The sequence below is a fragment of the Diaporthe citri genome (assembly GCF_014595645.1).
Source record: "Diaporthe citri strain NFHF-8-4 chromosome Unknown scaffold_3, whole genome shotgun sequence".
NCBI lineage: Eukaryota > Fungi > Ascomycota > Sordariomycetes > Diaporthales > Diaporthaceae > Diaporthe > Diaporthe citri.
The window spans coordinates 5,757,479-5,771,138 of NW_025064848.1; the positions used below are offsets into that span (position 1 = coordinate 5,757,479).

General features: G+C 51.5%; 5 protein-coding genes across 5 annotated transcripts; all 5 read left to right on the forward strand.

Annotated features, from left to right (window-relative positions):
* Window positions 1-1,540: 1,540 nt before the first annotated feature.
* Window positions 1,541-4,271, forward strand: INS49_009107 (uncharacterized protein; the record flags this gene model as incomplete). Its single annotated transcript, XM_043169844.1, has 2 exons — window positions 1,541-1,858; window positions 2,700-4,271. 2 exons carry the CDS (start codon window positions 1,541-1,543, stop codon window positions 4,269-4,271), a joined length of 1,890 nt encoding a protein of 629 aa, XP_043027524.1.
* A 906-nt stretch (window positions 4,272-5,177) lies between these two features.
* Window positions 5,178-5,807, forward strand: INS49_009108 (uncharacterized protein; the record flags this gene model as incomplete). Its single annotated transcript, XM_043169845.1, has 3 exons — window positions 5,178-5,421; window positions 5,496-5,622; window positions 5,732-5,807. The coding sequence occupies 3 exons, from the start codon at window positions 5,178-5,180 to the stop codon at window positions 5,805-5,807; spliced, it is 447 nt and encodes a 148-aa protein (XP_043027525.1).
* Window positions 5,808-6,253: 446 nt separating this feature from the next.
* Window positions 6,254-7,762, forward strand: INS49_009109 (uncharacterized protein; the record flags this gene model as incomplete). The annotated part of the gene is made up of 5 exons (XM_043169846.1): window positions 6,254-6,439; window positions 6,531-6,909; window positions 6,984-7,101; window positions 7,176-7,243; window positions 7,311-7,762. 5 exons carry the CDS (start codon window positions 6,254-6,256, stop codon window positions 7,760-7,762), a joined length of 1,203 nt encoding a protein of 400 aa, XP_043027526.1.
* Window positions 7,763-10,034: 2,272 nt separating this feature from the next.
* On the forward strand, window positions 10,035-11,977 carry INS49_009110 (uncharacterized protein; the record flags this gene model as incomplete). Its single annotated transcript, XM_043169847.1, has 9 exons — window positions 10,035-10,143; window positions 10,229-10,332; window positions 10,387-10,551; window positions 10,619-10,728; window positions 10,787-10,847; window positions 10,905-11,036; window positions 11,104-11,460; window positions 11,513-11,635; window positions 11,711-11,977. The coding sequence occupies 9 exons, from the start codon at window positions 10,035-10,037 to the stop codon at window positions 11,975-11,977; spliced, it is 1,428 nt and encodes a 475-aa protein (XP_043027527.1).
* Window positions 11,978-13,004: 1,027 nt separating this feature from the next.
* Window positions 13,005-13,463, forward strand: INS49_009111 (uncharacterized protein; the record flags this gene model as incomplete). The annotated part of the gene is made up of 1 exon (XM_043169848.1): window positions 13,005-13,463. The coding sequence occupies one exon, from the start codon at window positions 13,005-13,007 to the stop codon at window positions 13,461-13,463; it is 459 nt and encodes a 152-aa protein (XP_043027528.1).
* Window positions 13,464-13,660: the final 197 nt, after the last annotated feature.

Below are 13,660 nucleotides of genomic sequence, written 5' to 3' on the forward strand. Positions count from 1 at the left end.
GAATCTTGAAATTCGAGGCCCAAGCCAGCCTCAATCTTTGGTAGAGCGTATGACAGGTCGCAGGTTGAAGAGACTACCGTACTTGCCCCGTGCTTGCACCGGACCCTTAGCTCCAGCATGTGAAAAGAAAACTCACACGCGTCAAGTAGTACACCTAGGTCCTTCATGAGAGGAATTTCTGAGACTTGGTTACCTGTTCGGTCAAATTTCTTTTTCATTTACATTCTGTTCTCTGTCTGCCAAGTACCTAGGGGTGGACTGTAATGGCGCACGCGCAGTGCCCAGGTGGGATCTCACAGCTCCTGACCATGTCCTCCCTACGTAACTTTGAGGGAATTCATTCCCTGCTATCGATATCTTCGCCAGTGACATGGATTTTCCGAAGGGAGCCCTCACGACCTTCTGTAGAGCACGATCAATTTGGACTTATTGAGTATACATGGTGAACGAACTTGAAGATTAGGGGTAACTATCTGGGCAGCCCGCGTCGCGCAACCTCGGGAAAAATTAAGGCAGCTCACGTTATAACATTGGCCAAGGACGGTATAGTTAGTGCCATGCACTTTTACCCCTGGTCAGCATGGAATGAGGGCTGAATTAAGGCCGACAAGTCGATCAAATTCGAGCCGGGTGTGCGAGTGGACCCACCAGGCTGAAGTAGGCGTCATCCTCCTCCATCCTTCAGCTCCTAGCGGGAGATTATTGACTACCATCTTGACAATCGAGCAGGACCAACGAGTGACCAACACAACTCGGGCAAACCATACCCGGAATCGAAGCATTTCAACGTTAGTCACCCGGGTTCTGTCTTTCTGGCAGGCGCAGCTTCTCGAACTCCGGCCACAACTTCTTAACAGAAAGGCTGTGGGCTTCTGAGTAAGGACATCACCTGTGTGCCTGCATCATAGCACCCAGTTTGCATCCAATCTCACTCCAACACGAAGCTTGGTTCCCGAGATCAATCGACAGACCCAGTCAAAAAGGCACAATCAAGCACCGGCTCTAGCTCCTCAACAGTGTCCATGGATCCTCTAAGCGCCACCTCTCTTGCTGATACCGTCGTCGGTCTCGTGGACTTTTTATTCAAGTTTCTCAGATAGCAAAGGAACAGGCGGTTTCCAAATTTTTGAAAACAGCGAGAAACATAGCTGCACTTATTGAGATCTAGTTTCAGTCCCAAGTTCGAGCAAGATCGGAGCCGATGTAGCCGGACTTGATTCGGCCGAATCCGAGCTAGCCCACATCGCATTGCATTGCTAGTCAGTTGCACGTTGTAAATCTTTTCGCGTAGTCACATGCGATCAGGGGCATTCGTACTAGACTATGCCCGAATACGAGCGAGTGCGAAAACCAGCGACCAGCACCCTACGACGTCCCAAACCAGGCTACATGCTCGGGGCCCTCGAAAACTTCGAGCCAGAAGTCACAGCCCTCGTGATCATCCCGAGCCCATCAGCTCAGCCGAACAAACTCGGGAACGAAGCCGAGCCATGCCACGCGGGCATTCATCCGCATCCTGGGCTCTTGTGTTGACGGACCTATGGCTCCTCTCTTCAACCACGGCGCCGACCGCTGGTTGGCTCGAGAACCGAACACTGAGCCCGCGTCCCGCGTCCATGAGCACCTACATAGCATGCGGTCTACAATTGCGCTCCGCCAGGTCGACTTGGACTTACGGAGTACCTACTTCAGGGCGATTGACGAGCTGGAAAAGTCGTTTTCGGTCTTTGATGGTGTGGGCGGCGGGCATTGCGACATGACCGACGCTTTCGTGTGGGTCTTTGAGGTTGCCGACGACCTGCCGCCGCTGCTTAGGGAGCCGACGCAGGAAGCCGTGGCCATATTTGCCTTCTTCACTGTTCTCCTGAAAAGGTTCGAGAAACACTGGTGGCTGCGAGGATTGGGCGGATCATCTGATTGCCAGGTCGTGCAATCTGTTGGACGAGGAACATCGTCTCTGGATCCAATGGCCTCTCCAGGAAATAGGATACGTAACATAACGCCAACCCAGAAATTTAATCTGTGTGTACACGGAGCTGCCGCTGTTATCGCCATCTTTAGCAATTCAGACGCTGGGCGGTGAAATCACAATCGATCATGTCCGTCCTATCATGGTTACTTTTTGGACTTTATCTTTCATTTACCCGTCCTTTATTTCTGAAATTTGACGTACGATATCTAGCAATTACACTCCGGTCATATCACGGGCTGACAAGTCGCTGGATCTACTAGCCTTTCAGCGGATAGACGTTCCGTTCTTCTCTGCAACTACATCGATTACCACTGCCTCTCCTTGTTATCAAGCCATTACAGCAGGCGACCGGTCCTCCAGTTTTCCTAGAAAAATGAAGCACGGGGCTACGGGCCAGCCAAGGCATCAAACTGCATGGGTGAAGATGATTGGCATGATCGCGCTGACGGCTTGGTCCCAGTTATATGAATAGTCCGAGACTTGCGAGAAAACACGAGCCAAGCCACAGAAGGTCTGGCGCCGGCCGTCGTGCCTCTGGCAGGGGCTCCGCTCGTGATGTAATTGGATCTTTCAATTTTGATTCCAGTGAGGCCATTCATCTATTGTAAGCCCCTCCTGTCATTAACATGGACCTTCGGTGAGGGTTAGCCTACGGAAATGCCAGTGGATAGTAAGGGTCGCCTTGGGCGAAGTCCACGCCAGCCAAATGCTATGCAACTCACAACAGGCGAAAGTTGCAATGACCGATATCAAGGTGACTGTCGATGGCTTCGATGCTTTGACCATGTCCCAGACGAGGAGTCTTCTTGGATCTTTCGAAATTGGCGCATCGTTCAGCCACCGGGCAGTCTTTCGGAATCTGTCTGCCTGGAGTCCAGAAGGAACCGAGATTTATTCACATCCCCTTACAGATGCGTCATTTGTACCCAATTTCTTCATGGGCACAAATCCGGCAGCAGCCTCGGTTTACGGGTCTCGACGTGACCGCATTGCGTACACGGGAGACCTTGATATTGCCGGTGGAGCAGCTCTGGTGAGTACTCATGGCCTCGAGTATATCATGGGAACATTGGAATTGTTTGGGTCATACCAAGCGGCCCCGGGATTCTTCATTCCTACAGCTAAGATTCAGCAAGAGCCACTGACGGAGAGGCTGGACGTCAGCATCACTGGGCTGATCGGCTACTCCTTCAATCTCCTCACGGCTGTGGCCTCAACGTACATGCACACCGGTAACGCCACATTCGTAAAGCTCTGGGCGCCGAAAGTCCAGGCCATGCTTGACTGGGCAGACAGCCAGACTCTCGACAACGGACTCTTCAACTTATCGGACCCCTCGTTCGGAGGAGATTGGAACTATTATGACGCCCCACAAAGCGGTGTCGTCACCAAATTCAACGTTGTCTACGCCTGCGCTCTGCAGGAGTGCCTCACGATTTTGGCCGATGGCGGGATTGACAACACAATCTACCAAGATAGACTTGCAGCCCTCCGCAGCGCCATCGACGCCCACCTTTGGAGTGACGACCTCGGTGCGCACATCTTGTCGGAACGCATGCCAAACGGCTTCAGACAGGACTCCAACGCCATCGCCATACTTGCCGGCGTCAATCTCGCCGCCAAGCACTCGTCGGAAGCTATTCTGTCTACGCTGTCAGCCGATCTGATGCGGCCAGCTGGACCGCTGGCGTTTTCAAGCAATGTCATCGCGTCCGGCTTTCAGCCATACATCAGCCCCTTTGCATCTGCTTATCACCTCCGTGCAGCCCTGGCGTCCAACAACAGTGATGCAGCCATGGAGCTAATTGACAACCTGTGGGCCCCCATGGCCGACACCAGTAACGCGAACTATACTGGTTGTTTCTGGGAGACCCTCGACCAGGCCGGCCGGCCTGGGCTCGGAATCACGAAAAGCCTGTGCCACGGGTGGTCTGCGGGGCCGACGGCAGAGCTTACCAAGGACGTCCTTGGTGCCACGCCGACCAAGCCTGGCTGGTCGGAGTTCCAAGTTGCCCCTTTGGCCCTGGGGCTTCGTTCAGCTAAGGGCAGAGTTCCTCTTGTTGACGGTATGGTTGAGGTTGATTGGGCTTTTGATAGCGACGGCTTGCTGACCATGACCGTTGATGCACCTGAGGGAAAGACTGGCACTGTCAATCTCCCAAGTCCTGTGCTGGTCCCGGCCGAGCAGTCGGTTATCATTGTAAATGGCGCTGTTGATGAAGGCATGTCCTTTGAAGTGGCAGGTGGAACTTCACGTGATTCAATCGGTGACTGTTTGAAGGTTTTGGACAACGATTAAAACACATAGCTCTTCGGGCACAAAACCATAATCTGCCAGCAATCATGAATGAGAGTCAAATACATTTGTTGCATGTATGAGGTCTTTGCAATCGAGGTGGGCTTCCGTGTTCGCTAATTATTTACTCGAGGATAGAACGGCTCACGAATAACAGTGCAGGACGTATGTTTGACATATGTGACGAGTATTAGACCAGAGATACCTTCATTGAAGCTTCACAGAAGACTTATACCTTCAATTTTGCGCTAGTTGGAAGTGGTTCAGCGGCACACGGGAGGCAGAGCTTATCTACTAATAGAGTTGTCTCGTTCAAGTTGGGGTTTTCACTGTTACGGGCTAACTTGTATCTATTCCATTCATCAAATCTCAACAGTTTTCAGGGGCTCGTGTGACCCTTTCACAAAGTTTAGCAGCTCCTTTGGGAGGCACATTGCGATGGTCGAGCCGTGCGAGTCGTTGTGGTCAATTGGGAAGTAACTACTCGGCTGCATTCCACGCCTCTCGTACTCTGTCCAAGCTTTGAAAGGCTCGATTCTGCGTGCGCAAGGTTTCTCAAACCTTCCTACGTGCTTTTCCAACCGACGGTAAAAACACTTGACCATTTTGCCTGTGACAGCCACATTACACGATCGCAACCTTGGCACGCGTTTTCTCGGTGGGATAACCCGAACGTGGACCCTCGAGACACAGGTCAACGTCCAAAATTCGAGAACAGAGAGCGAACAGCGAAAGAGAACTGTTAAGAGCCACACACGGCATCGAAACATCTTCCGATTCATCATGCTGTTCCACTTTCTCTTCCTCATTTTGGCGCTAGCCCTTAGCTCCGCCGCATTCCCGATCCTCTCGCCGTCTGACCTTCCAGCTCATGGCAACACTCTCGAAATCGAATGGGCAGCTACAACCATGTCTCTTCTCGGGGACTCATTCGCACTCGGCTTAGACGAGAAAACCGGCCAGTCCCTCAGCGACGTTTGGGATCTCCCAACGGGCCTGCTTTTCTGCAACGGGTCCGCGGACATTGCGATCAACCACAACTACGTGACGGACTTGATCAACGGCCAATACGCGGGCAGGGCAAACTCGGCTCTGTTACGGGCCCATAGCGGGGAGGTGTGGAAGATAGGGACACTTCCAGGCACTCAGATCTGTAAGTTTCCCCTTTCCTTGATTAAAACCTTACGCCGTTCCTGCCTTGACGAGTGGTTTGCTAAATGATTGCAGACGTATGCAATTTTGGCGAGTATGATGTGCCCTTCAGTGTTGCCGAATACGACATAGTCGACGGCATCTTGAATGAGAACTGCCAAGACCTGGGTGGATGGGTGCTGTTTCCCGACTGGCAAATATTGTAAGCCTTGTCACCTTCCTTTGTTCTTCAGGCACTTTGACTGTTCTCCCATATTGAATTCTCAATCTTCAGCATCACATGTTTGAAAACTTTACTAACCATACCTTAGGCTGGGCCGAGACGCGACGAATGACGATGGGTCTTTTAGATTTGCTTGCGGTAACAATCCGCCACCTCCGCCGTAGGGTGAGGAAAAGGATGTCACCGCAGCCATGGCCTAACATTGGGCAAAGCTTCAGAAGTGAGGATGGAAGAATAGGACTTTGAAAGCAGCACTACAATGAAAATAAAGAAGTGCTTTTTTGAGAGGGCTCGCAGCCAGCAACAAACATGGAGTCAGGATCCTCGCTAGCGTTACTTAAGTAGACTTTCCAATCAGTAAATCAGAAAAAAACGGTCGTCCAACCACGTACTCCTTCAAGCGATAAAGTTTAATCTTAAGTTCACCTGATTCAAGTAGCCGTTCTTAAAGTTTAGGGAGAAACCGTGTTATTAAGGCCGCGGAAATCAGAGACGTGCAATTTACTTTCTGGTCATCACTCATCTGACCCTTCGCCCGGCTTCTAGAAGAAAGTGGCCAAAGAAACTCCCGAGATCTGCTATGCGTCTCACAACAGGGGGAAAATCTGCCATGGCCCCTACACAGCACGATCTGCCTCCCCACGCTGCAACGGGGAAGGACGATGCACCCGTTGTGGTGGTCACGGTGCTTATGACATTAATCGCGACAATATTCATCGGCCTAAGACTATATGGATGCCTCTTAATTCTGCGCCGACGTCTTTATTTGGAAGAATGGCTCAGCGTGATCAACCAGGTGCGTTGGGGTCAGACCAAAAGCGACTTGGCAAACCCTCTGATGGCTCGTTCTACATGTCGTACCAGGTCGCTAACCGCATCTTCTTCAGATCGACCTGTGGCTGACGGCAGCATTGGTTATCAAATTGTACACAAAAACAGCGGCTGGGCGACGATGGGCAACACTATCTGACTCTGAGCGGACCAAAGCCGTCTTCTGGCATAACGTCCTCACAGCGCCGTCCGTCCTGGGGCTTGGCCTGCCAAAGCTCACCGTTGTGAGCCTCCTGACTCGAGTATTCAAACCAGGACAACTGCATCAGACCATTCTTTGGGTGTCCGCCATTTTATGCGTCGTCAACTTTGTTGTTGTCATCTTACTGGCCTGGTTGCCCTGTCGTCCTATATCTGCAGCGTGGGATGTTAGTATAACAGCTAAAAGATGTCTGGACCCCTGGATCTATGTTAAATTCTGCTACTACGCCACGAGTGAGCCCACAGTCCGAAATCGCTTTGGACGTCCTTGTCGCTACCGCTCCTCAGACGCTAACAGGTTCTCCCAGCTTTCTCAGCCGCCCTCGATCTCTACTTCGCATTGTATCCCGCGTTTGTCTTCCGCAAGCTTGGATGGAATATCCGGAAGAAGTTGGTGCTGTCTGGGGTCATGGGACTTGGAATCTGGTGCGTCTCCCCATTCAAAATCACGATCTACTCGACCGAGGCAACTGATCCACGACTGTGCGCGAATTTCCCAGTGCAACCGCAGTGGCGGTATATAAGATCACGACTCTCAAAGTTCTCGCCTTTACTGACGACTTCACCTGTAAGACCCTGATCTCACATCCCCTCACATGCTCAGTCCAGTCTTGGTTACTGACCTAAGTTTGTAGATGATGTTTCCACTGCCATTATTCCCACTGTCGTCGAGGCGAATACGATCATGATTGCCGCGTGCATGTCAACATTACACCCTGTCTACGAGCTTGTGTGTCAGAAGTTCAGGCGCCAGACGCCGGGCGAAGACGGTGTCGGCCCTGCACACCGACACGGTAATGCGGACGAAAGTCCATCTGGTGCAAAGCGGGGGTTCTGGTCAATGTTGTTAGAAAGGGATTTATGGACTGAATCCACGATAGTCACGCGCCTGAGCCAAAGCCGAAGCCAGAGGAGGACAGTCCATGCTTCCGAGCACGATGAGACGACTGCCATCCCTATTCGCACGCTAGAGGACGCACAAAACACCCAAGCTGCTGACGAAGGATTGGCGCGTGAGTCCAGGGGGGATAAAGCGCTCACCAAGCTCTATCATGCGGGACTGGTGCCATATTCCGGCCGTTCCTAAAGAGGTTAGACAGAATGCTTAATGATGTCCGCGATGGACACGAGACTTGTCCACGACCCAAATATTCCCTTTCCCACGGAAATGTCACTTCTCGCCCAAGTTAAAGTTACCTCAAATTTTACCACAGTGCATCTAGATGTCATCTCAGCGTCCAATAGTAATGTGTTAATAGAGAGCCCTTTATATCTGACAGCACGGTAAAGGCAAATGAAAGCTACTTAACAGTTTTATGAGTACAAATAACGGTCAGCCATTTCTTTAGGCGTCTAATATAGAATCTTCATCTTTTATAAATTTCAAATCAATCTTTCTACTACTAACAATTTACCACCCATTAAATATCTTGAGCACTTTGTTCAAGTACATTTTGACTTAAATTTGTTCATAGAGGATACTGAATTAGGAAATAGAATACAAGTCCAGCCATGCTCAGTTGAACAAGGAAATGAAACGGCGGTGGGATAATTGAGCAGGAAGCGGCCTCTTGTCACGTCATGGTGTACTCTAATCCTACGCAGATAATCAAGGCCGCATGCAGTAATAAAAGGAGGTATCAACAGGCTGACGTGGCATGCTCGTCTTCCCCAGGCGAAAACGAAAACGAAAACCTGAATTGCCGTGCCACGAGCATTCCATGGCCTGTGAAAATATATTGCTAGCATCTGTCTAGCCCATGCACAAGATTTAGGCAGTGATTAATCCACCTGTGGGCACCAGTAATGAGTTGTATGCCCAGCGCTCCTATCAATGTGGCTTACTCTCGGACGCAGCATGCCATCGCACCACATCCTTGCGCGTGCAGGCGGGCTGAAGTGACAGCAAATAGCCGCCTCGGCCTGCATCCAACCAGCACAAATGCGTAAATTCTCTAGCCAATTCCTCCTTCTCTGAGAGATGCAACCAAGTGCCAATGCTGGGCCCGAAGCGCATTTGCGTTTTGCTCACTGCGCCGACGTTAGATCCTAATCATCGCTTCTACTTCGTGACCCCTGCGAAGTGATTTGAGCGTTACCACTTGAATTTGAAAGTATTTGGCGGAACCGAGATAAGCGCTACAGGCACGAATGCAAAGTTAAAATGCATGCAGTTCAGAAACACGAACAGACCTTGCATTAGTGCTGCAGTGTCTCTGCCTGTCAGAATGGGACGATCTGGTCCGACCTGCGGCTTATTCGGCGTCCAGCCCCGGCTGTGGAGCCATCCGCGGTTAGACAGACTGACGGAGAAAGTAGGGCGGGATCTAGGGATTGGTAGATACTGAGATGTGATGGGGCTCAGCTGTCTGGTGGGTTCTTACTACCAGGGCTTGTGGGCCACAGTTACATGCTGTGGGTGAACCAAGATACACATTATATGACGTCGCCTGGCCCATTCCAGTTATTGGGCACGTGTAATTGAAACCCATTCAAGGAAATTCATTCAACACAAAGAGTTCCTGGATCACTGGTCGGCTGCGAGTCCATTGTACAACATCAAGATGGAAGTAGGGTTGAACAACAGGTGGACCCAGTCTCTTCGCTTACACTTTCACCCAATCCTCTCTAGTGTCTCTCCTCGTTGGAACCTGAATACCTTTTGAGATTTAACCCATCCTGCAAGAGACTACGTAATCGTGCCTAACATTCCAAGGGTTGGCAACCACTAATGAGAGGTGTAATGGATATTAGCTGGGGGAATTCCGGCGGTGGGCCCACAGAAGCACTCTTTGACAGCTCGCACTGCCGGAGTGACCCGGTCCCCGAGACACACTGACCAGTACTGTATTGAGTGCTCTGGGTAAAGCGGATCAAAATTGGGTCTTACAGTCGAGTCTAGGCAGGTCCATCTCCCAGCTGGGGCTCAGCAATCCGGTAGCCGGCAGCGCGTCACCCCATGACGAACGGCCATCTGCATCATTTAGCGTTCAATAGTACTTTTCCTCAGCTGGGCTGAAAGTATCACGACGCCCAAAAGGTGCCGATCCAGCTCTGGAACGGGGAAACAGGATCGAGGCTACTGCGTCAGCGTCCCAATGGACTGTAGTTCCACAAAGCTGATGCCACTAGACTGCCCACGGGAAAAGAAAACCCATACCAGCTTTCAATAGCAACTCGCAGCTCCGCAGGTACCCACAACAGCGGCAGCATATAGTATAAAACAATCATGAAAATTTCGCGACCGCCAGTCACCCCCATCTCCATAGAATTAGGCACCGTGGTTGGCCCCTGTTTCGTGATCTTCAGCCAGAATACTGTTCAGACGTTGCAAAATGAGACACACCATCAGGTCGTCCATGGCTATAGCAGCATTGGTCGGTATGACCAAGGGCATTGGGGTGAATCAGACCTGCCTCGACATTAGAGGCAACGTCTCCAGCTCCAGCGCTGTTATCACGAGCCCACGTGAGTAGTCACTCACCGCATTCCCGGATAGTGGAACGAGCTCTCGCACCCACCTTGAGCGACTGCCTAACACGGGACCGTACAGTGGATGCGAGGTATGCCATCGGCATTGACCACTGGTTCGCATCGTCAAGCCAAAAGCCAGCGTGTGTCTTCGAGCCCGGTACTCCAGAGGATGTGTCAATCGCAGTACGTACACGGTGATGCTTACATGTTCTTGGTACTCACACCTTTCACAAACAGATCAGTATCATAGCACAGTCACATACGCCTTTTGCCCTCAAGAGCGGAGGCCATGCCTCAAACCCCGGTCATTCGAGCACAACCGGCGTGCACATCTCTTTCGCGCGCATGAAGCAGGTCAATTTATCCGGGGACAAGTCAACTGTCGAACTCGGGATGGGACTGGTTCGTATACACCATTCAATGGTTTCTGGTGACAAGTCTAACCATTTTTTGCACACCGCTATAACAGACCTGGGCGGATGCATACAAAGAGCTCTCTAAGGATGGCGTCAACGTCGTCGGCGGCAGGGTGTCCGGGCCGGGCGTCGGCGGCTTGACACTGGGCGGAGGGTTTTCCTGGTATGTCCTAGATCTGCATTGCAAATTAAACGCAGCCATACTAATGCCAATGTACCAGGAAAACAAATCAGTTCGGACTGACCTGTGATACTGTGAGGATGTACAATGTTGTGCTACCGGTACGTCGACAATCTTTTTTAGCATGTATGCGGCAGCTAACCCAGATGTCTATGTAGAACGGCACAATCACCACAGCGTCTGCCAGAACCAACACCGATCTCTTTTTTGCTCTGAAGGGCGGCCTGAATCGTTTCGGTATTGTCACCTCTATAGTCTATGAAACACACCCACAACCACCCCAGATCTGGGTAAGAATCACCATTTTTTCTGGTGGTATTTCCAATGCAGTTTGCCAAGCTGACAGCAATGTAACAGGGCGGCCAAAGAGTCTATACCGGCGACAAGGCAGACGCGCTTCTAAACGCCACCGAGGTGTTCACCCGCACAATCACCGACCCCAAGGCCCAGGTCATCCTGACCCTGGAGGGACTGCCCGCACTCTCGCTCACACCTGTGATCCTCATGTTCTACGACGGCCCGGACCCGGGAGACAACTTCGCAATGTTCGACGGAATCATACCCGTCAGCAGCGGCACGTTCGAGCAGCCGTTCACCAACTTCGTGGCCGCGCAGGCGACGCAGCTCATACAGAACAACCGGGGCACCTCGCACACGGTCTCGGTCTCGGCCGTCACACTGCCGCTGCTGGATGCTGTCAAGACTGAGGTTCAGGTAAGAGGAAGCGCCTCTGATGCCAGTGCTTGACTTGCTGACCATGAAGCAGAGACTCACGGCCCAGATGCCCTTACACAGCGGCTCGCTGGTGAGCGGGGGTGTTGACCCATTCCAAGGCTACGGCCAGTATGCCACGGATAGTGCATACCCTCACGCGGACTCACCCCTCCCGGTAAGCACCTGCCTCCAAATGGCTCCCTCTCCCATAATGTCTCCTGTAATTGACCATAATTCTACCCTGCCACAGGTCAGCCTGTACTGCGCCTGGGGTTTAACCATCGACGACGAGTTCTGGATTAACTCGGTCAAATTGTCCATTGCCAACATCAAGCAGGTCGCCATAAAGGAGGGGATCTTCAAGGAAAGCTTTACTGCATATCCAAACTACGCGATAGGGGACACGACTGCCGAGGAGCTCTACGGGACGACGAACGCGGCGAGGCTCAGGGCTATCAAGGCCTCTGTTGATCCGGATGAAGTGATGGAATTGGCTGGTGGCTTCTCTCTACGATGAAAGAGTCACGAAGATCTTGACTGTAAATGTTGTAAGGTCGAAAGTGATACGAGTTTGAGTTTGCATGGGCGCCCAGATGTTGTCCTCTTCTGCTCTGGGAGACAAAGTACCTTGTCCATGAACCTCGGCTCTTTCCTCAATCAATTTTCCTGCACTGAAATATCAAACCATCCCTTGTGTGATCTAACGGAGTTCAAAAGAGGTCACTGGGTCCTGGCAAAAGAGCTTGGAAACTGGCACCGTGTACAATATACTTCGCTAATAGCCACCAAGAAGAAATGCCCCGCATGGCGCCCTCCTTGATGATTCTTTGAGTTTAATAGCTTACCCAGGTCTCTTCGATTCAGAAGCAACTTTAGATAGTTACAAGTTTTCTGAGAGCATGATTCACTACGATAATCCTCTTACCGGAGTGACAAGATTTCGACCAATCCTGAAAGTGGTGACGGTCGTGTCAGTCACTAAATATTGGTCTAAAGTAACAGATTCGGCATGGCACCGCACAACGAGACTGCTCTGTGGTTTTGCTAGCATTACCTGATCCAAGTATTTTAGCTACTTCCTCAGCCAAGATTTCTCCAACCTTGGGAAAACAATAGTCCTCTGTGATATTTGACGGAATTCGAATAATATGATTAGATCCTTACCATGCGTGACCTGGCAGACTGTACTGTAATGCTCAGGTCACTCGTCACTAGGAGGATCCTAGCAGTGGGCTTGATCATGTGTGAGTCTAGAAAGCCTCTTCAGGTCTCATCTTCCCCAAAACATTGTCCACGCTACTCGGCGCGTTTAGTTCACCAAAGATAAATGGGGATGTTCAGTGAATCAAATGAATTCAACGCCCTGCAAGATAAATCTTATATGAATGAATGCTAATGAATTATCATGCTCCGATCTGCCCCCATTTCATGCCTTAGCCAGCTCCAAATATGGCCTTCGTCCTGTTCCCGCCTCACGCCCGTCCCCATCTTTTGCCAGCTTGCCCACCTCGGCAGGGTGATCAATCCGAGTCTGTCTCCCCTCAATGCTCCTCAAACCGACTCCATTCTACTCGTATAAAGTGGCAGGCATTGGGGTGGCGCCGTTGTGGGCTGAAGTCAGGGCCATCCCCGGCGCAGAAGCGCGAGAACCTCCAGGCCTGACCAGACATGTCGCATGTATAACAGGGATAACCGCCGCTTCCGCCGCAGTGGCCGCATTGACGTCTGCTGCTGCTGCGGCGGCCGCCGCTCACCGAGCCGTCGCCGTTGCACACGACGCAACGGACCACGTGGCCGCTGCTGATGCAGGTGTTGCAGTCGGCATGGGTCCCGTCCGGGCGGGCGGTCGGAGAGGTTCCTTCACCTTCGCAGTGGAAACAACGGACCCATCGGTTGCGGCAATCAGGACAGTCGATCGATACGTATATGGCGCATGGGCGTCCAATATCGTTGTTGCAGAATCCACACGGGTTTGGACCTGGAACCCCGAGGGGTGTTGGTAACGACATCGGAGCGCTCATAAAATTATCTCTGTACGTTGGTTCTGGTGGGCGGTGATAGTGCCGTGACTAGTCAACAAGGCTGGATAGGACTTTCAGCGGCGGTCCAACCTGGTTTTCAAAGGCGCTGAAGTTCTCAGGTGCTGATGTGTGGCTTTCAATTTGTGCAAAGCTTTTGACTTGGTTGTGTGTTCTTAGTT